Source organism: Hippoglossus stenolepis, chromosome 18 (assembly GCF_022539355.2).
Source record: "Hippoglossus stenolepis isolate QCI-W04-F060 chromosome 18, HSTE1.2, whole genome shotgun sequence".
In the NCBI taxonomy this organism is placed as follows: domain Eukaryota; kingdom Metazoa; phylum Chordata; class Actinopteri; order Pleuronectiformes; family Pleuronectidae; genus Hippoglossus; species Hippoglossus stenolepis.
The window spans coordinates 15,525,215-15,550,717 of record NC_061500.1 but is presented as its reverse complement, the minus strand read 5'-3'; the positions used below and the strand labels follow the sequence as shown (position 1 = coordinate 15,550,717).

General features: G+C 41.7%; 1 protein-coding gene across 28 annotated transcripts in view; it reads left to right on the top strand.

The window, feature by feature from the left end:
• The window catches only part of LOC118098152 (formin-binding protein 1), a 62,032-nt gene extending 38,844 nt beyond the window's left edge, over positions 1 to 23,188 (top strand). For 7 of the 28 annotated variants that reach the window (XM_035141672.2, XM_035141671.1, XM_035141659.1 and 4 more), the window contains 11 exons: positions 401 to 529; positions 1,200 to 1,346; positions 4,285 to 4,476; positions 6,356 to 6,544; positions 11,462 to 11,476; positions 11,771 to 11,806; positions 14,644 to 14,753; positions 14,846 to 14,978; positions 15,435 to 15,556; positions 15,678 to 15,850; positions 17,585 to 18,435. In XM_035141672.2, coding sequence (XP_034997563.1) covers positions 401 to 529; positions 1,200 to 1,346; positions 4,285 to 4,476; positions 6,356 to 6,544; positions 11,462 to 11,476; positions 11,771 to 11,806; positions 14,644 to 14,753; positions 14,846 to 14,978; positions 15,435 to 15,556; positions 15,678 to 15,850; positions 17,585 to 17,763 — 1,425 coding nt within the window. In that variant the 3' untranslated portion in view covers positions 17,764 to 18,435. Of the gene's footprint in view, positions 1 to 400; positions 530 to 1,199; positions 1,347 to 4,284; positions 4,477 to 6,355; positions 6,545 to 11,461; positions 11,477 to 11,770; positions 11,807 to 14,643; positions 14,754 to 14,845; positions 14,979 to 15,434; positions 15,557 to 15,677; positions 15,851 to 17,584; positions 18,436 to 20,016 lie in introns of those variants that run through there. The other 21 variants (XM_047344557.1, XM_035141666.2, XM_035141683.1 and 18 more) reach the window with 19 other exon arrangements.
• The last annotated feature ends 2,315 nt before the right edge of the window (positions 23,189 to 25,503 follow it).

The following is a 25,503-nucleotide window of genomic DNA, read 5'->3' as shown; positions in this document are numbered from 1 at the left end:
CCTTTTTCTGCAGCCATTGCAGGCTACCTTTTTATATGTTTGTCCTGGCCTACATATAGTCTAATGCCAAAGGCTGTTGCTGCTGTCGGACGTCGATGTGCAGCTGTGACCGTGCGTCCACGACCTCTATGTTTTATATGTGCATGCATGAACACTCATATGCACAAATGTGTCAACCCATGTGGGTCGTTGTGCTCTGGCTGAGTGTGTGTGTGTGTGTGTGTGTGTGTGTGTGTGTGTGTGTGTGTGTGTGTGTGTGTGTGTGTGTGTGTGTGTGTGTGTGTGTGTGTGTGTGTGTGTGTGTGTATAACCCATATGTCTGTGTTAATCAGGGAACACTGAGGTGTAATGAGGAGAGTGTGTGTTTGATGTGCATGTTTGTTTTCTTTAATTTCTTCAGGCACGACAGCAAGCTCAGATGAGACACCAGATGGCTGCTGACAGTAAGAGCGATTACTCCTCCTATCTGCAAAAGTTCAACCAGGAGCAGAATGACCATTACTACACAATTATCCCCAACATATTCCAGGTAAATACAACAGCACCACAACATATAACATGCTTCAGTTGATTTGTTATTGCAGATGCTTGCACTTAAAACTCGTGAAACAAACGTACATTTTTTTGGGGTAACCAAGTTATTTAGCCTGCCCACCCAAATAGCTTTGCCTCCACCCAAGTATTTTTGGGGGATTTTTGTCTTTCAACACGCCGGACGTGCAGACTGATTAAAAAGTTGGCCAGAAAGGTGCATTCGTGTGCAATCATTAGTTGGCTTGGGAATTCAGTGCCGTTTTTGCTGGCCACCACCCCCACTCCCCTCAGGTCTAACAACTAAAAATAAATTCCCAACATGTGGTGAAACACTGAGGATAACAAACCAAAAGCATTAAAGAGTGCAGCTATTTTGTGCATTGTTCATTTTGACAGCTTGTGAGCTTGTGTTTAGGATATAAAAACTAGGCTTTGCATATATATATTCATGATCATGTCCTCGTGATATTTTTAAGAGTCAATCAATAAAGAATGAAAAGATAAAAAATGCATAAAAGATTTACCATATGCTACAGCTCTTGCACAGTTTCATTTGAAGCTCAGTGTATAATTTCCAAAGCAAGCCGTGCCCACTCAAACTTTACTCTTTCTCTAGTAAAGCTTGTGTTTACGTATAGATAATAATTGTTCCGATTTGAATGTAGAAACTTCAAGACATGGAGGAGAAAAGAATCGAGCGGCTAGGAGTGTGCATGAAGACGTTTGCAGACGTGGACCGCCAAGTGCTGCCCATCGTGGGGAAATGTTTAGACGGCATGACGAAATCAGCGGATTCCATCGAGCCCAAGACTGTGAGTACACTGAGTGAGATATATGCACACGCGCACACACACACCACCATATGGGCCATATTACTCACTCAGCTAGGCTGTCTGTCACAGCCCACACGCTGCCGATTAGGCTTCACTCAAGCAACAAGTGTGCAGGTGGGTTGTGTCTCCTGGGGGGCTTTTTGAAAATACAAACAACCCACCTGTGAACAACAAAGTGGTGTGGGAGGGCAGCGTTTTAGCTCAGAGTATAGCCAAACAAAATGATTGAATCTATGTGTTGACCTCCTCTTCCTGCTCCAATGAGCAGCGAGCACACACTGTATTTCCCCCCTGAACTACTCTCAGTGATTGTTTTAAGTTTCCGAAAAACGCACACCATAGTTCCCCTATAAAAGGGACATTCCACTGATTTTACAAAGGAAGTTCAGTTTGTCTTTCTTACTACTTAGACGGTGAAAACATTTGCATGATATCTTGTGGGTCTGGAGAAAGATTTGTCTGTTTACATCAATGATGTATTTATGGAGCTGATGCACTCTCTAATGAAAGATGCCACTGAGATGCATTATGGGAAATTGACTCTAGACCTGTGCTAGGGGCAAACAGAATATTGAAAAATATATTTTGATATCATTATTTTTATAATCTTAGTCTTGTGAAGTGGAAATGAAGTACAGTACTGAATCTCAGGATTTCACCTTTAGTTTCAGAGGTACTTCCTGTCAATGAGCTCAATGAGATCACAACAGCAACTTTCACACGATGCTGAAAATCTGAAGAAAACTGATTTTCAGTTTTTTAGTTTTTGACAAGACACAGATCCGATTGGCACTGATTTCATATCAGCTTTAGCATTAACTGATAAGGTGTCAAAAATGTACTTTGTGTTTTACCTAATGTAATGTTAGCAGCCTTCTCCCTTGTGCCTGACCATGATGCATATAATCCATCCTCTTAGAAAGTTTCTACATAAAGGTCCTCTTACATAAAGGTTTCCTGCTCTTCATCTCTTGTTGATTGAAATAGCAGGATGGCTGACTTAATCTATTCATGAGTTCAGATTGCACTTGCACTTTATATATTTATATATATACACACTTATCATATCTACACTACCTACCTCTATTGCTGCTAGTCTTGTATCAATACTGTTCATATTCCATATCTATTTCTTACTGTACATATCTTATTTATTTACATATTCCACTTTTACTGCTTTTTTGCACTTCTGGTTAGATGCTAAACTGCATTTCGTTGTCTCAGTACTTGTGCTCTGTGCAATGACAAAGCTGAATCTAGTTGAATCTATCTAGGATCTAGATTAAAAGTCCATCTATTGTCATTGAAACGGACGACAAATGCAACTTTTTTACACACTTATCACTGTAAACTGTAACTGTTAAACATGGATCTGAACTAGGGCTGCACGATATATCGAAAAAGGTATCGCCATCGCGATATCAACACGCGCCATATACGTATCCCAAAAGACGGCTTGAACTGCGATAAATGTTTTTTCATGTGCCATGCATTCACACTCTGCATATATTTGGCCACTCAGATGGAATCAATGAATCATTGTCGGAAAAAGAGAATAGAGAGAGAACATAGAATTGCGAGGTGGCTCCGTCAAATCTCGCTCCGCCTCCTCCCGAATAAATTCTACTGAGGAAACATCTGTGTCAAATTCATTACTATGAGCGGTTGGTTATATAAAAAAATTGCGTAGCTTATTTATGATAGTCCCAGAACCTGAGGGAAAAGTAACTGGAGTTAATGGAAATGCGTTATTTTAAGCTCCTAAGAGTCCTTTTATTTTCAATGTAAAACTGCTTCAAAAGAAATATACTGTTATTGGCTTTATGTCTGTCTCATGGCTTATTTATTATTTGGATACTGAGAAAAAAAAGCCAGATTCTCCAATGATGAAGAGAAAAATGGAAAAAATGAACATGATATATTGAGATGTCACATGTTGGCCGCCTGCCATATGACAAAAAACAAGATTAGCTCCGGGGATCACATACTATGTGTGTGTGCATGGCCCGGCTCCAGGGAGATGACTCCAGCCTGTGACTGTCTGCTGCAGTAAACAACAGCGGGGAATAACACATCGCATGTTCCTGTCTTCTCTGTATCTCTCTTCCTCTCTCTGTCTCTCATGTATACATCAGCACATCTTTAGACCTCTGATCCTATAACTCTAACCAGACCCTCTGCCTTTATCAGCACAGATAGGTCGATGCACGCTGCACTTGATTAATGTGCTTCTTCCTGTGTCTGAAGAGCGTGGTCGTGTCCCCGACCTCAGCGTTTTGTCATAAGTCCCATGCCTGACAGATTTAGTCTTTTCCTCTTTCTTCTGTGGCCCACTAACAAAATCATGGCAGCCGCTCTCCTTTCATGGTACACTCACACAACTGTTTTCAGTCAGAAACTACTTGACAACAGGAATCACTGAGTCCCGCTTTTGTGTTGCAACTTATCTCCAGACCTGCTGATAAACAGGACAATTTTCTGAACAAACAGAAATCCCGGAGTTTAAACAGCTTATATTTAAAAGGAAGTTTTCAAAAGATAGTATTTTTAATAGTTTTTAAGGGCTGTCAGTAGAGCAAATACCTCCGCCAAGGCCCATCAGTTCACTAATTGCACAATATTGTACACTTGCCAGTTTTCTTGACATGAAGATCTGTGAATTATTCTCTGAGAAATCAACTAAGAGTTAAAAAATCTCACAATGTTAAACAAAGAGAAGAAATAGTGTTGGCTCTGCCCCGTGATCCAAATCCACACCAAAATTGAATGGACTCTTTTCTGACCCTTTACTTCATCCTTCTAGAGAGTTTTGTGGAATTCCGTCCAGTAGTTTTTGCGTAATCCTACTAATTAACAGACAAGAAGATGAAAACATAATCTTGGCACTGATTGCTGTGACCCCCCTGTTCCCCACCAGGACTCTCAGCAGGTGGTGGAGTCCTACAAGTCTGGATTCGAGCCCCCTGGAGAAGTGGAGTTCGAGGACTACAGCCAGGCCATGAAGAGGACGGCGTCCGAGACCAGCCTGTCCAACACCAAAGAGGCCAAGGAGAGGCCTGCTGGCAAGAGCAAGGGCAAACTGTGGCCTTTCATTAAGAACAAGAACAAGGTAACACGTGAATGCACACTCAACGAAGAGTCACTTCCACACTCAAACGTATGGCAACGCCTCACTGGTCGCAGTGAATTACTTTTCTGCACATTTGGAGGACACGTTGCACTTTGGGGAGATTTTAAATGGTCGATGGTTACTTTATGTTGGTTTTGTCTCGTGATATAGTGGCTATAAAATATATAATCAGTGGAGTATCTGTTGCATTTTGATTATTATTCTTTGACTTCTGTTAAGCTGAAGAACACTTCCGCCAGTTCTTTGTTAGTATTGCCATTTTTGTTGTTATTATTTGCCACCCCCTATTTTCTCCTCCCTGGCAATCACCCTCACCGATTTTGGAGCCTCCCTCCTGTAACACACACTAATGCATTTCCACCTTCAACTTGTGGATGGACTCATCTGGCAGATATTAACCTGATCTAGCAGTCTCTCTTAACCGTCTTTCCACTGACTGGTGATCGGGCCTCGAGTCGCCTCCTTCACTTTCCTGCTTCTGTACAGCATAAACTGATCTCTGACTGCCTCACGGGCTGGTGGCACTGTTGGCACTGAATTAGATCAGAGCATGAGTGAGTAACTGGGCGTGTGTGTGTTTGTGGAAGAGGAAGGATGAAATCAAGGGGGTGTAGTTCTACATGAGAAGCCCCAGCTCACTGACTTGACAGAAAATGGTGTAAAAACATGTGCTTGAACTCTCAAACATAAAATACATATAGTCTACGTATCATATGTTTTTAATCTTATCTGTAGAAACCATAGATTGTATTTAAAGATGGACGACATGACAGCTCTGGAAAAAATTAAGCCAAAGCATCTTGATCACCACCTGGTGGCTGGCTGCAGTATAGGTCATAAACCTCATCCGTGATAGCGAATGGGAATTGGGCCAAATTAACAAGCCAAGGTACATGTCAAATAAATGTTCTCAAAGATGGTTTCTTTCATTTTAAGTAGTTATTATCACACTCATGTAGTTTAATTTATTTTGTTCATTTCAGTTGAATAATGAAGTGGAGACTTGTCGTCCATCTTTATATACAGTCTATGGTAGACACATGGGTAACCAACATACTCAGGATTACTTTTCTGTAGAAAGTGTTTGGCGGCACAGTCATACACAGAGGTATCGTTGCTATGCAGTCACACACCTGCATGCAAGTAGAAGAGAACACTGATATTTCAGTATAGAAGCACCATGACTGTCCTTAAAGAACCAGGGTCTCTGGGGACTAAATCTCTTGCCCATGCATGCGCACAGTGTGGTATCCTCGAACTCGCCACTGCTTCATATTCTTAACTCCTAAACTGGTCCATGAATTATGCAGTCACAAGTTTTAGGACAGCGATAAGCAATTAGTGGTCTCTGATGAGGACCTCAAATTCAGCGGCTGGCATCCTAGGGGATGTGCTGAATTCTCGTCCTAACTGGCATGCTACAAAGGAGGGGTAAAAAAGGAAAGGGATTTCTAAAGCAGAAGCCTGCATGTGCTTTGACTGGAGCTCTTTGCTGTTTGCTTCGTCGCAGTCGCCTGCTTTAACACAATTTACGCTGCCTACTCACTCTGGTTGTTTTTCTTCTTTTTAACTGTTTTTTTTATGTTTTATGTGTTTGACATTTTTTTCTCCACAACATAACTACTGATACACTAGGTCCGATGGCCCTTCAATTGTCTTTTATGTTCTGTTTGGGTTTTCTGTTGTGTGATTATTTTTTAATATTTGTCGGAGGCTTATTTATTTCGTTTTCTGTTCCCTCCTCCTTTTCCTCCTTTGTCTTTTTTGTTGGTTTCTCGCCCCCTTTCTTCTTCTTCTTTTATGTTTTTTCCTCCTTCTCCTCCTCCTGTCCGTCTCGGCTCCTTTATCTTACTGGTAGCTTATGTCCCTGTTAACGTCCCCCCACCAGCCCCCACCTGCCCCCCCAGCCTCATCCCCGCCCTCACCCTCTACTGTTCCCAACGACCCCCAGTCTCCCAAGCAGCACAAGGAGCCCCTCTCCCACCGCCTCAACGACTTCATGGCCTCCAAACCCAAAATGCACTGCCTCCGGAGCCTGAGGCGAGGGGTAAGTGTGTGTGTGTGTGTGTCCGCCAAGCTTTTGTGCATGCATGTCCATACACCTGTATGAGCTCAGAGCTGTGTACCTGCTACTCTGTATGAGTGAAGTAATATATTACCTCTGTAACCAGTAGCTGAGTGCCTCTATAGGTCAGCAGTGGGACCATATTGAGCCACAACTGCTTTAAATGTTCACATTTTGTTGTCAAAATCAATGCTATTATTACTGAATATATATATATATATATATATATATATATATATATATATATATATATATATATATATATATATATATATATATATATATATATATATATATATATATATATATATATATATATATATATAACTAATGAACAGGCCCCTCACCTACCTTCACTCATACAGTGCTCAGGCTTTGTGCTTCGCATGCTTATGTAGCGCTTAACTGTGAATCCATCGTATGTCTGACTCACTAGCAGTCTCTCCATCTTGTCCCTTCATCTTTCATATTAACCGTGCTCACAATGACAGTCCCTCCCTCCCCACTTTCCTCCTTCTTGACAGAAATGAGCAAAACCCCTGAGCAGTAGCATGGAGGCAGCAGTCGCTCCCCTCGCACTTCTCTGCAGTCTGTGCTGGAGGCACTTTTTGTTTTGTTATATTTTGCATATGAATTGAGAAAAAAAAGAGGATTTAATATCACAGGAGAAAGCAAGTCAGGCGTTGTGGGTTTGGCAGCAGGCTGACACTTCAGTGCAAAGTGAGAAGGCCATGTCATTTAAGAAGGCTTCCTGGAGAGTGGCTGTGTCAGCACCAGCCGAGGGTGTTGGTGGGTGACGTCACCCGTTCCTCTTCTAGAGTCCTGTCAGTGTGTGTACAGACAGGGTTGCTAGGCAGGGGTTAGGTCATAGCGCGCCTTCCTGTTCTGCACCCCACCCTCCAACTCTCCCTGAACTCAGGAACGGGTGGCATCTCATGTGTTCTTTCCAGGCCCCACAAATAGATTTTTTTTTGTTTATGCTTTATTTTGAAAGGGTAGCAGGTGCCCAAAGTAAATACATCAGTGTGAATGGGTGCTAACATGACGTCTGAAAAAGGCCAAAAGAACAATGCAGCGCTGCAGTGCAGTTTGTGAGCATATTGTAGAGGAAACGATTGAAGGTCAGCAGAAAAAAGGGAAGTGGGTATTTTTTTCTGGCGCCAGACAAATATAGCAGGAAGTGCCTGTTTCTCACAGCGGAAATGCTGCAACAACTTGAAGAGCGATAAAAAATGTTCAAAGTTAAATCACATGCATTGTATTCAACTAACATAGGTTTAAAAGACTAGTTTGACCTTAGTGTAACATTTTATGCACAAATATAAAGTTGAATGATGTTTTTAAGGCCATAAGAGGTCAGAAACTGTCATAGCAGAAAATCTAGTTCTCCTTTTTAAATTAATTCTTGCATCCATATCTCATAACAAAATATTTAAATAATTTCTTCTCCTCTTCATGTCTCACAGTTTCCTGTTTATGTTTTTCATGTATATAGATGTTGTTTGATTTAGAGTACATTTTTATAAATTTGCCATATAAATTTATAGGTGCATACAAGGCAACAGAAGGTGGAGTCATAATCCAGTAAAATGACAAGAGGTCCTGTAAGGACACGAGCTCCACTACCTCACTGACACAGACAGTTTGGATTAATGGCTCTTAACAACTGCTGATGTAAGAGCAGTTCTCCACCTCCATCTGGTCAAATCAAGATAACTAGTGATAATACTCTAACACCAGTACTACAGTGTCTTTTGTCTTTGTTTAGGAATTAGTTATATACTGCTGTAAAGTACAAATTGATATTTCTCAGCAATATCATATGTATGCTCCCGGTGCTCTATCATGCAGTCATACTTAGACAGTATAATCATGAAACATGTATTGTTGTACTTAAGTTGCTTTAGACTGATCCTAAAAAGGCTTAAACCTAACTTAGTGAACCCTGAACAAACCCTAGAACGATTTCCAGAAACAAGAGCAAGATATAAAACATACTTTCAGTTTTATTCTGTGGTTAAAGCTGCAGCCAAATAAAGAACGTTTCCGTCCCGCTGTTAAGAAGGAGAACATAGCATCACATCAGGGATTAGAATAGTTTTACCATTGGCGGTGTGGTGTTGCAGCTCTCTGCACAGTGGAAGGATGTCTACCTCTGCAGGAGATCCTGTTAGTGTTGCATATTAGCTGTGTAATCCATTCACAGTCACTGTATATGTGCGCGTGTATGTGTGTGTCTGGGAGTCAAATTTCCGATATAAACGCATAAGAGTACAGTATAAGAGCTTTAAGACGTCAGTGCTGTTTTATGAGCTCTCATTGACAAAGCTACTGTATATGTTCTCTCTGACGACCACCACAGCAGCAATCCCCGCGCTCGCTCATTTGTCACAAAGAGCTAATGAAGAGGACTCTGGGCCGGCCCACGTATGCTTTCGAAGCCAGGCAATATGTTGTAAGTGTGTGTCTGGTGGACGTCAGTGAGTACCAGCAGCGTGTATGTGTGTGTGCAGGTGCATGGTCGGAAGGAAGTATGAATGACTGAGTGTGTGATCAGTAAAAGCCATGTACAACACAGACAGCAGCCTCATTAATAACAATTTGTTGTGTGACACACTCAGTCTCTGTGACCAGATTGTTTGTCACAATTAATGAGGATTTAGTTTCCCTCACAATGGAAGCTAGTGTCTGTGCCTGGCTCGTTATTGATCACATGGTGCTGACGCGTGTAGAACCAGGACGTATGACTGCAGAAGATGATGACTTCATCCCGCATCACATGTTATCAGCTTGAGGTTTCTTGTCACTCGCCGTGTCCCGCAGCTGTTTCAGGGCTTCCCCACGGAGCATCAATGAGGGGGGGGGGTCAATTCTCAAAGTGTCACAAGCACCTGTAGATGTGTGTGTGGGGGGGTTGTGGGTGTGAGGATCCCACCCAGCACTCATCCCCAAGTGTTGGTCACACTTTGGACGTGGGCTCAGCCTACAGTACCCAGAATTCACCCCTCCAGGGCTTTCTTTGTGCTGATGTGCCATACAGCAGCAGTGTTATCTGTCTGTAAGTACTTTGGTATACCTGTATATCCATGTGTGTCTGGGTGGTCGGGAATAGTTCATGTACATTATATCAATATATTCACAAGAATCACATGTAGCTATTTACCGAGGGTGAATAATAAAACGCTTATTATGCTCAGGAATCTGCAGCATTTATCATTGTTTAGAGCAGGAATAGCCAATCAGAGACAAGGATTTCCGCAGCATCTGCCTCGATCTTCATTCCTTCAAAAATACACACATAAGTAGCATTGTATTCTGCATTTATGATTTAAAATTTTGATAAAACAAATAATTTGTTTTTAATTGCAAATGTCTTGAGATATCCTGAAACAATCAATAGGTTTAGAATACATAAATACAGATTCAATATTTGGACTAAATTAAAGGGAACCACTCTGGCAACCTGTCTCGAGTGTATCGTGTTCTCTCCCAATGTCAGCTGGGATTGGTTCAGCCTCTTTTGCTGCTCCTAAACGATCGGCTGAATAGATAATGGACGTATAAAGGAATACCAAACTTGATCCTGAAATAAATTTTGCTGCTGGTAGATGGTGGACATTAGAGATCATCGTGCAAGAGATTTAAGGCAACATGACCCTTTATATTTCCAGACCTGACAAATGCAGTAAAACAAGTTATTAAAAGTGGTCTAACATCATATTAAATGCTCAAATACAATGCAAAATGTAAAACTACTCAATTTTGATTCCATATTCATTCATTTATATTGATTCTTGGGTTTATGAGTAGGAGGAAATGAAAAGAGGAAGAAATCATTTCTACCTTTTTCTTTCATTCATCTTTCTTTTATGGCCAAAATTTACTTTAACAAGAAAGTCAGAATTTCTCTTAAAGCCAGGGTCAGACAGTATTCAGGCAATGTGAGACTTGTTATATCAGTAGGGAGGCGAGTTGGAGGATCACAAGGCGTCGTAGTGAGAACGGGCCCCTCCAGGTGGATGATTTGATTAGTGGACTAAAGCGAGTGGAGCTCCTCAGTGCACCAGCTTGTGAGCCTCTAACAGGATTACAAGTCATCTGCTGCAGCTCTAGCAGCCAGTGGTCGTTAACCTGCTCTCCTCTCTGTGTTCTATGTGTTCAAAACATAACCTGCGTCCTCTCTGGAATCTCTCAACCATGACGATCAAAATTAAACACCATCATTTCTTTAGTTCCTATCATTCGTCTTTTAGTTCATGATTGCTCTCACTCGTTTTCCACAGTCATTCAGCTGCTTTCATCTGAAGAGTATTTTAAACCTGGATATGATTTACAGTCATAACAAGAAGCGTCTCTCCAGCTTGTCTGTGCACAGTATACCTGCCTCCATGTCAACAAATGGATCTGCTTTGGTGTCACATGCTTTTGGCGCCATCTGCTGTCACTTACATAGTAATGGCAGCATGGCGGGATCAAGAAGTAAAGGATACACATATCCATCCCTTTCGCAGTCAATATCCTTCTACTTCTTCCTCCACGTTTATTTTCATCTGTCCTTCCTTTCATACTTTACTACATGCTTGTGCTTTAGGTTGGTCCTTTCTTACCAACTTATTTCTCATTTTTTCATTAATCCATCATGTTAGAAAAGTTAAACTTCACCTCATCAGAAAAGAGCGGGGGCTCTAGATTTAAAGTTGCCGTACCCTCTTTTTTGTTAAATGGTGAAGTTTGGCAAAGCATCATCATAAAATACCTGTTTTCTTTTTTTTTGTTTAAAGGAATATGAAAGAAATGCTCGTGAGTTTCTCCTGATGTTGACTTTTGTCTGTTGTCTCTTTCTCTCTCCTCGCTCCTCGCTCCTCGCCATTTCTATCTCCTCTGCCCCCACACATGAAGCTTTCTCTCAAGCTGGTAAGCATGACCGTATAACCACACGACCTTAGCGGCATGACCACAGCACGCATGTCACGTCCTCCCAGTAACACATTGTTAATAACGCCCTTATTGTTTTTTGTTTTGCTCTTTTTGGATTTGAGATAATGGTATTACATTTTTTTTTTTTTTGCTGTGACTCAACGATGGACCCCCGACTCATGTCGTTGTCTCATTTTACATGTCATTGTTTTGTTGTTTGTTTTTTTATGTTGTGGTCGTGTTCTCGTCATGTCTTTCCCCAAAACTGTGTCTGTGGTCTCTGTGGTGCAGATCACACTCAATTCCCACGTCCGGAATCTCATTGAGGTGATCAGATTTACTCTATGTTCTATCTGTCCGTCTTGTAGCCTGGTCTGGTAGTCCCCACTGTCTCGACAAATTGTGTTTGTGTAACAAATACTAATCTGATCTGACGTAGTGGTCGCTCACTTTTGTCCTTACACTGCATGCCAAGTTTCATTCAGTAGAATGCTGTTCTGTAAAACCCATCCAAGCTTGATTATATTTTATGATATTTTCAGACCAGTACACTTTAAATATTTAACTATGTGACATCTTGGGAAATGCGTTTCAAGATTCCTTACACTCTCATGTTTGTGCAATAAATATGAAGCCACATCAAGGAAACAGTTGTCTTAGAGTCAATGTCAACCTGTTTTCCGGGATTATGCTTTCTGTAGGTAATACAATTCCGCTCCCATCACCTCAAAAGCCCATTAATCAACATATCATGTCTTGCTTGATTAATTGGTACAAACATCAAACTCATGTGTCAAGTGTAAGGTTCTCGTAGGTTTCACGTAGAGGACTATACGTGACAGCATCGGAGAATTCAGACGTAGCTAAGTCATTTTCTCATCGCACGGAAGTACGTCATCATTGCTGCACAAACATCAACATTTTCCCACATGGCACTAGTTTGTTTTCACATCATACAGCACTCTCTGTACTGTATGATATCTGCACTCCCCTCCAACCCAATGCATGATGGTATATTTTGACCATCAGTTGTACTCTATGTACATTTGATGGTCACTAATTGTATCCCACAATGCATTGTGGGATACAATTAGTCCACTATATGGTATAAAAGTTCTTATTAAAGATTCAGGCAGCGCTACAACAAGTCTCTGGTCCTGGTTAAAGAAACAATTCACTGTTTATTACCCAGCTTCCAGTGTTTATGCTAAGCTAAGCTAACTGCCCGCTGGATCTAGCTTTCCATACACAAGAGCGGATCTCAGCAAGAACGTGGAAAAGGGCATTCCCCAAAATGAACCGAAAATCAGGCCTTTTTAGTATTTGTGTAGTTTCAGTATCCTTGTATTCAGTGTGAATGTTTCCATACAAAACAATACATTTGTGAATTATCCATCCTAAATGAATCATACTACAAATAACAGACATATCACGCCTGTTAATAGTTTTAGCTTTGATCATGTAGAGTTGAGATTAACCTTTGTTGTTTGTCCTGGGAAACAAAGAATGCAAACACTAACACGTGACGTCTGTAGTGTAACTTGAGAATGAGAACGGAGCATGTCCCTGCATGATGATTGACAGATGTCTGTTATGTTGCATGCCCGGTAAGTGTTGCATGCTGATGCAGGGAGAAAGGGTAAGATCGTCGTGGTAACCTAGCTGCTGTGACCTTTGACCTGGCTCATGTGCAGTGAATCCTGACCTTGAAGTCCGTAGCTCCAGCAGTTGTAACCTGTGGTGCCGCTGTGACCCATCTCAACGAGATCCAATCGCAGGCCTTGATCTATTCAGTCCACACAGCACACACTTCTATTTTATTACACACCAAAAAAATTGAAAGAGGCTGGAGTCTCATTGGGTTTTATTATAAAGAAAATCTATAAACATACTTAGATGAATCAATAAGGAATTGGAACCAATGAAGGTGAACAGTTCACATAGCATGAAAAAGTGTTTTATTCTAATAATATCATGGTTAGAGTTAATCCTATTTACGTATATATATTTACCTATAGACATTTTAAATTCAAACATCCAACTTTTCTGTCCTTGTGACAGTAAAGAGTTGTCCCCAGTCCCCGCCCCCTCAACTCTCAGCCAGTCACATGTCCTCGTCAAGGCTTACTAACAACATTTTGGGCTCTGTTATCAACTACATGAGAGTCAGTTATGGATGTTTCCCATAAAAACTATCATGGAAGTTGCTGTTGGATGGTGTTAATCTGAGGTGGGGAAGTTTACCAGAAGTGCATCTGTCAAACCAACGACTTAGTCCTCAACCTCTTTTCTCTCATAAGAGAAACAGTCCCCTTATAAAACCACGTTGAGACTCAATAGATCCAGATTCTTATTTGGATCTGCACCAAATTGAACACACTCAAAGATATCAATACCCTAAACATGCCTGATATTTTTCATCAAGGATTTATTTTCTTAGAAATCAAAGAAGATGCGGAAAACGTAATGTTAAAGAAAGTTTGGAAAATCCTGGATTTGCTCCCTGATGAGCACCAAACTGTAATGGGTTGTTCCCTGATCCATTCCCGCATCCTTCCACCAAGTTGCATAGCAATCTGTCCTGGAGTTTTGTGCAGCGTGACTCACCAGTTAAGTGTTACAGCCCGGAAACCTCCTCATCAGGAGATATGACCCATTAGGAAGCCAAAAAAAAAAACCTCCCACCCACCCAGCCTCCGGTTTCAGAACACACAGTTCTGTCAGACAGCTTCAGATGCATTAGCCAGCTCACACTAAAAGTCTTTATGAGCATAAGATGCATTTAATGTCATATTCCATTTGCGATGCATTCATAGTTTAGGTGTGGCGGCTGAATAGGTGAAAGGCCTCGCGTCTATATGCAGACAAACATCCCGGCTCTCAGTGAGTGTGTGGTAGAGAGTGGCTGCAGTATCTCCTTCAGGTTGAATTACGTGCTCAGACCATAACATGAGCTCCATTTGTGGAGCTGTCATCCATTTATCCATTCATCTTGGTTCACAGGGTTTAAGGCAAAGGGAGATACTGCACCTTATTTAGTAAAGATCCCTGTCAAAACAGCAACACAACAAATCATGGGTCATAAAAGCTCTTTTTTCTTTATCTTACAGTTTCCTTTTCTCCTTTTTTGGTTCTCCTTCCTCCCTCTTCCCCCCCTCTCTTAGGGTTCTGGACCAGAAGACTTCAGCCACCTACCGCCAGAGCAGAGAAGGAAGAAGCTCCAGGGAAAGATTGATGAGTTAAATAAAGACATTCAGAAAGAGATGGACCAGAGGTATCCTCCTAAAGTTTCACACCATTTCCCCTCCATATATGACAAGTAATAGTTGTGCTTAAAATACTGAGTGTAGTAATTTGCTCTCGCAGGGACGCTCTTACTAAGATGAAAGACGTGTACGTGAAGAACCCTCAGATGGGAGACCCCGCCAGTGTGGACCCCCGACTATCAGAAATAGGCCAGAACATCGAGAAGCTCCAGTTTGAATTGCAGAAGTTCGAGGTTAGTCCAATTGGTGCCAGTCGCAGCTCTCGTTTCTGTGTGAATGTTAGTGTTGGCAAAGTTATCGTGTTTAGTTTATCTGAGACAGTAAATAATGGAGTTCTTAACACACACGCATGCACACACACACACCCAGCTGGTGAAGTTCCAAAGAAGACTGCTGCTCGTCCATATTAGGAGAAGATGTGATGCAGCTGGAGGAGCGGACCGACTGCATGGCCCACGAGGAGGCGAAGAAACATTGGCCTGGTTTAACCCTGTAAATAAATGGCAAACGAGGTGGAGTGCCAGAGAGAGAGATGTGTTCTCCCTCTGAATTCTGTTGCCAAAATATAAATCTGATCCATGGATAAACAGAATACCATTACGCTTGGTATGATTTTAAAGATGTCATGCAGGAAAAAAAACAGCTCAGCTGCAGCCAACACACACACATAATCCTCGCGTGTGTTTCAGGGCTGGTTAGCAGAGGTGGAGGAGAGGATGCCATCCAAGAGCGACACACACCGGAGAAGTGGGATCTTCGAGACGCAGAACAACACGACAGTGAGCAACAACTGTGCGCAGGACAGAGAGAGGTATGGTATACTCATGACAAACAAAATCACACCGGTCCCATGCGCCCCGGGGGTGTTGCACCTCTTATTTGTTCGAAAGAAAACTATGTATGTTTTCACAGTTTATTTACTGTGTGTGTTGGCCCTTGAGCAGCCCGGACGGCAGCTACACGGAGGAGCAGAATTCAGAGACTCAGGTCAAAGTCAGCACCCACCCCGTCCCCACCACCAGCACGCCGGAGTTTGACGATGAGTTTGACGACGAGGAGACCTTGCCCACCATCGGCACCTGTAAAGCCTTGTACCCCTTTGAAGGTAACTCTAATATTTAAATTATAACACATAAACCCCCAAAACACATGAAGCTTGTTGGTTTGTTGCCACACACGTACTCTCTATTGGTCGACTGCTGGTGACGTCATTCTAGTTCTACTTTTTGCACCATTTTACTACAGTTTGCAAATTGAACAATTCAACATTTTGCTTGAAATAGTGTACAACAGCTTCTGGGTACGTTTTCTCTCGTTTAGTGGGTGTGTCAGAGCTGTTGCTCAGTCACAGGATTTCCATGAGGTCATAAAAAATAAAAAAAATTAATCAACAGAATTTCAGGCCATAAAAAGTCTGAAATATGTCAAGATATTGCATCCTAGATATGTGTAGGTAGTTTAAAGTTTAATGCTACATCCGTTGCACTTCTCAATGATACAGATATTAGCACGCCGTAATGAAAATACAAAAAAGAGCAACATGGAACTGATAACACCCTGGTCAGAATCTATCTGAGTCCACCCTGTTTGGCTGTGGGAAACACTATAGTTACCGACTGTCTCTGTAGTTTGAGAGATAACTTGGTGCTTTGTGGATTATTCTCTACTAGGCTACTTCACCTCATCTTCAATTATGAGGAAGTGAAAGTAATTCTCGGACTCCAATATTCCATATCCCTTCATATCTGGCAATACTTGACATAGGTCTTTAATTTAATTGTTTATAGCTTTAAAGAAAATGGATTTTTAAGTTCTCTTCAAATACTGTTGCCTGGTGTTTGCATCAGTTGAAGTTGTTAGAAGCAGCTTTTCTAGACAACAAAAGCAGAGACTGTTACATCAGGTCAAATAAACGTTTTGCAGGGATGAACGCAACTCTGTTGTTTTAGGAAACAGACTGAACTGGGCCCTGACTTCTACAGATGGAGGAATGTGATTTGATTTCTTTCGAATGACTAAGAGTAGGGGTGTGACCTCCCTGAAGAAATATGTGAAGAAGGAGAGTGGATACATAATCGTTTCTGTGTTACTCATTTTCACATTCGAATTCTCAAAGGTTGACAAATATAGTGCTGGGTGTAAATCAGAGAGAGAGGGGTCATAGTTATTTTGCGATAACTTATTAAATGTCATCAAGCTCTAACCATGGACAACAGGGAAGCACACTTTTAGTGCTCGAATATGTTTATCTTCTCAATGAAGATTGTGAAATAATTTCCTATTTTTTGGACAGTTTGTATCAAGTTAAGCACATTATAGTACAGTGATAAACACTGTTACAGAGGATGATGTAGGTCATCATCATTAGAAGCAAAGGAAAACCTACAAATCAGCACTAAATAAGAGAAGAGGCCCAGCAGGAATAGGTGCAATGCCAATATTAGAATAAACTCCTGTAGTTACTAATAGATAAAATCATCTACAAATGCTTATTACCAATTTTGTTTGGAAATTGATTGAGGAGGCTTCCACCTGCAGACAGTCTCTGGCTGCTGCTGTACCTTTAAATAATACACATGGAAATATTAAGTGAAGAAGAAAAACAACTGCACAGAAGAGTGTTGCAGGTTGACGTTAAGCCTCATTCAGCTCCCAACTACTGTGTTTTATGTGCAAGTTAGCAGAGTTACTCTGTCGGCTGATGCCATTTTCTAAGCAGCATCATGGCCCGTTTTGTCGTGTGACTTACAAATACAAGTCTAATCTAAGTGAAGTTAGTTAAAGGTAGTTCATATCCTCTTACGCCTCTTTTCTATTCTTTCTTCGTCCATGTTTGCAGGTCACAACGAGGGCACCATCGCCGTGACCGAGGGCGAGCTGTTGTACGTCATAGAGGAAGACAAAGGAGACGGGTGGACGCGAGTGCGCAGGAACGAGGACGAGGAGGGATACGTCCCCTCGTCCTACGTCGAGGTCTTTTTGGAAACAAATGCCAAAGGTGCTATGACATACATTTAACTCAGCAAGTCAATGTGGTAATGTTCCTGTGAGTCAGCAAGTTTAAAGATGGCCACTGGTAGCTCACGTAAGAGAATACCCTCCCTCCCCTCACACCCACACACTCTGTCCCAGAGGGAAGGACCAATCACATTTGTCCATTGTGCCTCATGACAGTTGGGCCAGTTGTGGCAGATTGTGCGAGCGAGTGTCACTGAGCTCTGAACAAAACTTAGTAACCTTAATGATGTTGAGCTCAGCATTATGGGACAAGTCCTGTGTACATTATAAAAAACTATACTTGATTTTTTTCTTTTCTTGTTAAGATGTAAAATGTCTGATCACCATGTTCTGCTTTTAATCGAGAGTCGGATCCACGACTTGTGACAAATATTTGAGCTTGTGTTTGAGCCTAAACTGAGTGAGCGTGTGCACCATCTGTAGTGACGCTGCAGTGGCATCACAGATCAGAGTTACCGCGTCTCGGTCACTTTGTTGGACTGTAAAGGAAAACGCATGCTCCATGTGCAATCGTACAAATGTAATTTAAATCTGCTGTAACATATGAAAACATATTTTTGTAGGCTAAAGAGGAAAAAAAGAGAAAAAAGCCCCCTTCAAGTGTTGCATGCTGTAGATTGATCATAGTGCTGTAACGACATTAAGAAGTTGATAAAGCAAGTATTCTCTGCTGCTGCGGGTTTATTTTATGAAATCAATGATTTAATTAGTAACTAATTATCCCCTTAAGTTTTTTTTTCTTGCTATTGGAATCCACGTTTTGATAATGAGGGCGTTAGGCTGTTCTGGTCCGTTTTTACAGGCCAGTGGTAAAAGGAATTAAAGGACTGAGCATTAGCTGCACTAAGCTCTGTGGTGAGACTGGGCTGAGATACTGAGCTGGTCGTGACTTTTAAAGCTTTGTGGTTTTCTTGCATGTGTCTCTGAGCGGCACCTCACTAGAAAAGCATGGTGTGTGTGTGTAGCCTCTGTCGTTTCACTTCACTCCTACTGGTCACGTTCAGACCTGGTATTAACGTCCGTCCTGTCGAGGGCGTAACTTTGGGTTGATCATTTGGAAAGTTGAAGTGGAATGACATTGTCAAATACTTGATAATTCCTAAATTATTATTATTTCTTATCAATGAATAAATAATCACTATTTATATGTCATACTTGCCAGTTAATACCAACTAGCATGTAGCCAAGTAGCTAAAATACATTTGCTGCAAATCAAAATTGAGTCAAGAAAACCACTTTATCATGATTTATAACAAATGTTTTTCATGACACTATGGCTATTGGGGGGAGATTGTGCAGGCAGGTTTTTATTAACCCCCCCCCCTCCCTATGTAAAGCCGTTGTATCCTGTGGTGGTCAGCGCTAAGTTCAGGCCTGAACGCACCTCAATGCGTCCGGAGATCCGATCACTCAGACTACATCTGGGGAAACATTCTTTTAGCTGTGTGTACGCAAGGACCACCTACTCAGTCCTTTGAACCGCCAGAGTTTTACAATGAATCAAACGTATTCTTCTCAGTACCCATCCATTATTTGATCTATGATCTATGTATACATATGATGTCCGTGTTAATTTGCATGTAGAGGGTGGAAGTGAGAAACGATCACAAGTGGTCACAGAAGACACATTCAGGACGCATTGTAATACCTGATGTGAAGAGACTAACTTAGCGCTGACCACTTGTAATGGGATCTCTCAGGAGGGATGTTAATACCAGGGCTGAACAGGGCCACCGAGACAATCTGTCCTTTACACTCAGAAATCATCTCGTTCATCACTCAATGCACAAGCCTTCGTTTAACGTCCTGTCACACTTCAGCCTTTTCAACTCGTTACTGGCACAGTATGAGGTTCAGGGTGTAATTTTACATCAGTGACATAAATACAACATTTCTCACAGCCTGTGGTGCATGTGGCAGTGTTGGTGGGAGTTTTCCTCATGGTTTCATCGTTCTCAGCATGTTGTGACCGAGTCAAGAGGCTGCACTCTAACATGCGTTGGAGCCAGATGAAAACTTAAGTGGAACAAGCTGAAAGGCTCTTAGTTAAACCTCTTTGGGTTAAATGAGGTCTTTGACACATTAATTATTATCAGTTTAAAAGTTGTTTGCACTGTCATCTTTCTTCCTCCTTCCCATGTCAGAATTATTGGGTTGCTGTCTTTGACTCATCCGTTTTTAAAAGCTATCTAACTTTTCTTTTTGTCATTTTTTTTTTGTCTGTTTGTATTTCTTTTTTTTTTTTAATTGCAGATTCCTAAAAGTGTGGGGCTGGCTGAGGAATGGCAGGGCAAGCACGCCTCGGAGATACCACCACGTTCCTCACACGCTCAAAGTGAAAGACGACCCGAGTCTAAAGAGACGACCCATAATATCACATCTCAATTTCCAAAAAATTAACTTTATCAGCACTGTTGCGCTTCCTCTGCTAAACTCTGCAATGTGAAGCAAGGATAAGAGAATTTCATCTAAATTTTAGAGCTCATAACCTTTTACCTTCTTAATAACACCCATTCAGAAGTCACAGACCACAGTACACATCTTCTTTGTGTTGCTTTCAGCAAAGCTTCGCTTCTTAATGTAACTAACTCCGCTTGCACCACGCGCAGTCATGAAATTTGGCTTTTGGCTTCCTCAGACTGAGCGTCACCCCTCTTTTTCCTTACCTTTCCCCCGTTACACACATGGCAGAGGGTGTGGTCAGAGAGAAGATGGAGACCACCAGGAGCCTGCGGACAAAAAACCAGCGGGAGAACCCATGACACCCCTCATCCAGTAGTGTGTGTGTGTGTGGGTCATGAACTCCTCACTCACTCACTCATTGACTTCATAAAGAATCATCCAAGGATCGTCCACCTTCATAAGAGGCTGTAAAAACCTCATTCACTTCCCCCTGCTTCCTTCCCACTAAAGTAACTAAACTCCACATTTGCAGGTTTCACCCACCTGAAAGAACAGGAAGTGAAGGTGCTGATCATCGGTTTCTGTGTCATGTGCTTCTGGTTTGTTTGAGTGACCTGGATGCTTGTATGTTATTTTTAACGGAATTCCAGTTCCAGTATTTTTCAACCTAGGCCCCATATATATATATATATATATGGCACTTACAAAAACGTTGCCTCCACCAGCAGCTGTGACAGCAGTGGCTACAATGTAATCTTATGGGGCAACTGCGACAGCAACTAAAAGTGCTTTTTTTCACCAATAAAATCTGGAGTCTGGTAACATTTCACATGTCGCTCAACGAGAAGTCCCACTCTGAACTGTGCAGCAGCTCTTTGTCCCTCTCTTCATTTGTGCTTCAGTTTGTAGGAGATTTTCGTCCATATCCTCCAGCTCTAACTTTAACGGGACACTTTGTGGACTGTCGCAGTTGCCCCATAAGATTACATTTAAGCCACTGTCATTGAGTTACGGCTGCCGGCAGAGGTGATCATTTCTACAACGTTTTTGTAAGTACAATGGTTAAAATTCCCTTTTAAGGTGTTGTGTGTCGTAAATGTCCAGTTTACTCCACTCCCACATTCCCAGGACCAGCTGGAGGAAAAAAGAAGTGATGGATGATGTGGTCATTCACCATCACTCTCATCATCCACCGGTCTTCCTGTCTTGTCACTGGTGCTTGTTCTTCTCTCTGACCACACCACCCTAATCACTTCCACGGCCCCTCCTCCCTCCTCAGGCGGCTCAGGCTTACCCTTGGCTGCTTTCAGCCCCATTCCTCCCCTGCCCCTCACCCTCTTTTTTTTTTATTTGCAACAGCTCAGGGGCGTTGTGGTGTGCTGCATGCTTGCCCTGTCGTCCTCCTCGCCCCCCTCTGCTGGTGGCCCGGAGGAGTTGGTACTGGGCGTGTTTGGTCAAGCTTATGCGCCCCCTCCCTCCAGCCTTTCTGTTCAGTTAACCCTCATTGCCTGGTCGTACTGTTTCAATAACCTGGATGCTACTGTTTGGGTTCGGTGCCTGTGGTTTTTTAAAATGTCTTTTCTGTTGTTGGTTCAGAAAGCATGTTTCCCCTGTTTGTTTGTTTTTTAACAGCGAGTGAGTGATCACCTCCTCCACAGTTAAATCTCAAAACTGCAACAAGGACCTGAATTCTTTTTCTGAATGATCTTATGCATAGATAGTTCATGAAAGTCTCGTGCATTTGTTTGACAGTCCAGTATGTATGTAAAAAATGTTAGTATTGTATGTTTTCGATCAGAGTGTCTAACACAAGTTGTTAGTTTACAGTTGATCACCTTGTGCTTGGTCCAAGCAGCAGTCAACCCAAAAAAGAAAAAGAAGAAGTTATGATTTACACCTGATGTGTTTTTAGGATGGCCCGCCTACTGCCTATTCTACTGTATATGAAAATATACTGTGATTCATCTTCCTGTGAACTTGTGACTGAAGTGTGACAGAAATCACCTGTTTCGGGGCTTTTCACCCGTTTTACGTTCGCCCACTGCGAGAGAGAATGATGCAGATGTTTCCTGTGATGTGGCGAAAGGATCAAGATGTGATTTATCTCAAAAGTCTCGGGGGCAAATTTCAAGACTTTTTTTTTTTATATAATCACGAGGAATTATGCCCACCCCTCCAACCCACCTTCCTGCTCAACGGCACATAATGTATGTGATTTTTAAGATTTCTGTTTTATAATTTTATTGATCTTAAGTTGAGATTCTGCTTTCCTGGTTTTATTTTAAGCTGGAAATTATTGTTGTAGCTTTCTTTTTTCTCTCTGCCTGAACGGGACTAAAATCCCTTTTAACTGCAAATATAACGTAACAGTTGCGTTGCTTGTCTTTTTTTTTTTCTTTGGATGAAGCCATTTGCTGAATATTCATCTGATGCAGAATATTATGAACACTTCCCAACAACGATGAGTGATGGACACAGACAGTTTGGACTCTTGATGGAAGGAAAGATCAAAGCCCTGCTGAAGCTTAAAAATAAAAAATACCATGTTCGCTTTTTTCGCCACCGTCTCAAAAACGTCAAGATATCAAACACTTGTGTCGTATTATTTTTCTGAGTGAAACATGACAATATAAACCTGACGAGGTAAAGACCACCACTTCAACGGCAGCAATAGTTTTATAATGTCTGCCTGTGCTCTACGACAAGACCACCACAAACCTTTCAGTTGACTCCCCTGAATAACCGCCTGTACAGAGGAAATGGCGCGATGGAATTAGAGAGAGTATATATGAATATATAAATAAAGTTTAAAAAGGACAAACATCTATTTTAACTATTGGAGAGTCTTGCCATGACTTCTGCTTTGCAAAGTAAGACTTCTTTTTCCTTTGTGAGGTCTACCAAATGGTGTGTTTTGCACTTTTTCGTTTGTGTTCCATTTGGTAGCCCATGCTTGTGTTTTGGAGCACTGAATACTTTGTATTGTGTTTACTGTGCCAATTAAATATGCCTGGAAAGTAAATGAGTTGGGGCTTTTCTTCTTCCTCTGGGGAGTCGGACTCAATCATGAGCCACATGCAAACGCCCACAGTGTCGATCATCAATAACAACAGCTCTAATTATCCAATATAACTACTCTGTTTATGAGATCGCACTACATATGTTTACAGCAGTAATGCCGGTTATGATTTATGACTTTTAATCATAATACTTAATTAAGTGGATGTTATGCTCGCCACAATAGAACCACGTCCTCGTGTCATAACAAAACTGCAAATTATATTATTTCTGTGGTCAGAATCTTGGTCATGTCATTTATTTGTATCAATATATTTATTTATTTAGTCAATAAAGTAACATTTTTGTTTTGACAGCTCAAGATGATGTCTCTAAATTTATTTTGAGACTGACCAATGATCCTAAACTCAAAGACAAATCATTTAGAATAAAAAATATACGTAAAGAGGAAATCAGGAAATCTTCACATTTGAGAATTTGCTTGATTGATAATTTTATCAACAAGCTCTTGCTTCTTAATTTTCTAAATGCTTAATTTGTCGCCCAAGGTGGCAGTTCAAAGCAAGCTGGAGAGCAAACAAAAGATCATTGACAAATCATCTACACATGTAAAAGACAAGACTAAACACTGGCAAATTAAAACATTAATATCTGTAGATATCTGAAAAAGGAACCAACGCATCAATCTGCGATTAGGGCAAGGCAAGGAATGAAGAAAAGTGGGAACGCTAGAATCAACATAAACTTCAAAGTGTTGTAACGCCCAGATCAGAGCAAGACTTTCTTTTTCAATAACAGAATATTTGATTTGGTATGAATTGAACTTTCTGGAGAAAAAACTCACAGGGCGCTCAACCCCATCACTGTCACCCTGAAACAATTTAGCATCTGCTCAGAGGAAAATGAAAAATATTTATGACCGTAAGGCCAAGACTCGCAACTTCAGTCCAGGTGACCAGGTTCTGGCTTTGTTGCCACTAGTGTGTTCACCGTTTCAAGCCAAATTCCACGGCCCTTTTACAGTTTTGCGCAAGTTGTCTGAGCAGAATTACCTGCTGTCTACGCCAAAACGTAGAAAGTCAACTCAGCTCTGCCATGTAAATCTCTTAAAGCCTTATTATACTCGTGAGTCGCCATTTTGTGAGAGTGTGCCGCAACACACTGTGAAACCTGTGCTAATGACAGACACTGTTGGTAGACGCTCACCTGCTGCTGAGATGTCTGTACAGGAGGAAGATGGAGTGGTTCCACCCGATGAAAGCCGGCTGCGTGGTCGGTTGAAAAATTCAGAGTCACTACGTGATTTGGGTTCAGTATTTGGCCATTTGTCCGGTGAACGGTCTGCTGAGTTGTCTGTTTTGCTCAACAACTATATATGTTTGTTTAATGATGTTCCAACTTGTACACACTTGTTGGAGCATGACATTGATGTAGGTGATGCACAACCAGTCCGCCAGAGGTTTTACAGGATATCTCAGGAAAAACGTAAGGTAATGGAGAAAGAAATAGAGTACATGCTAGACAATCGCATTGCTGAACCGTCAGCTTCCAGCTGGGCGTCTCCGTGCTTGCTTGTGGATAAATCAGATAAAAGTCCTCGGTTCTGTACTGACTACCGTAAAGTAAATGGTATAACAAAACCTGATGCTTATCCACTGCCACGCATGGAAGACTGTGTAGATCAGGTTGGTTCAGCTAATTTTGTTAGCAAATTTGATCTGCTCAGAGGATATTGGCAAGTACCGCTGTCCCAGAGAGGGAGAGAGATCTCTGCTTTTATTACCCCATTTGGACTGTTTTCCTATTCCGTGATGAGTTTTGGATTGAGGAATGCACCGGCAACTTTCCAGCGCCTTATGAACATGGTAGTGTCTGGGCTGGAGGGGTGTGCTGTGTATCTTGATGATGTGGTGATTTATAGTGATACCTGGGAAGATCATGTCTGAATTAAAAGGCTATTTGACCGCTTGCGTGACGCCAACCTAACTGTCAACTTGGCAAAGTGTGAGTTTGCCAAGGCCACTGTTACCTATCTGGGTAAAGTGGTAGGGCAAGGGCAAGTGCGGCCTATTCAGGCAAAGGTATTTGCAATTAAAAACTATCCAGTGCCGACCACCAAGAAGGAGCTCATGCGTTTTTTGGGCTTGGTGGGATACTACCGAAGTTTTTGCAGGAACTTCTCTTCTGTTGTTGCTCCTTTAACAGATCTGTTGAAGGCTAGAGCCAAATATATCTGGTCAGGTTCCTGCCAACAAGCCTTTGATAATGTAAGAACTGTTCTGTGCTCACCCCCTGTTCTCATGGCACCCTGCATGAACC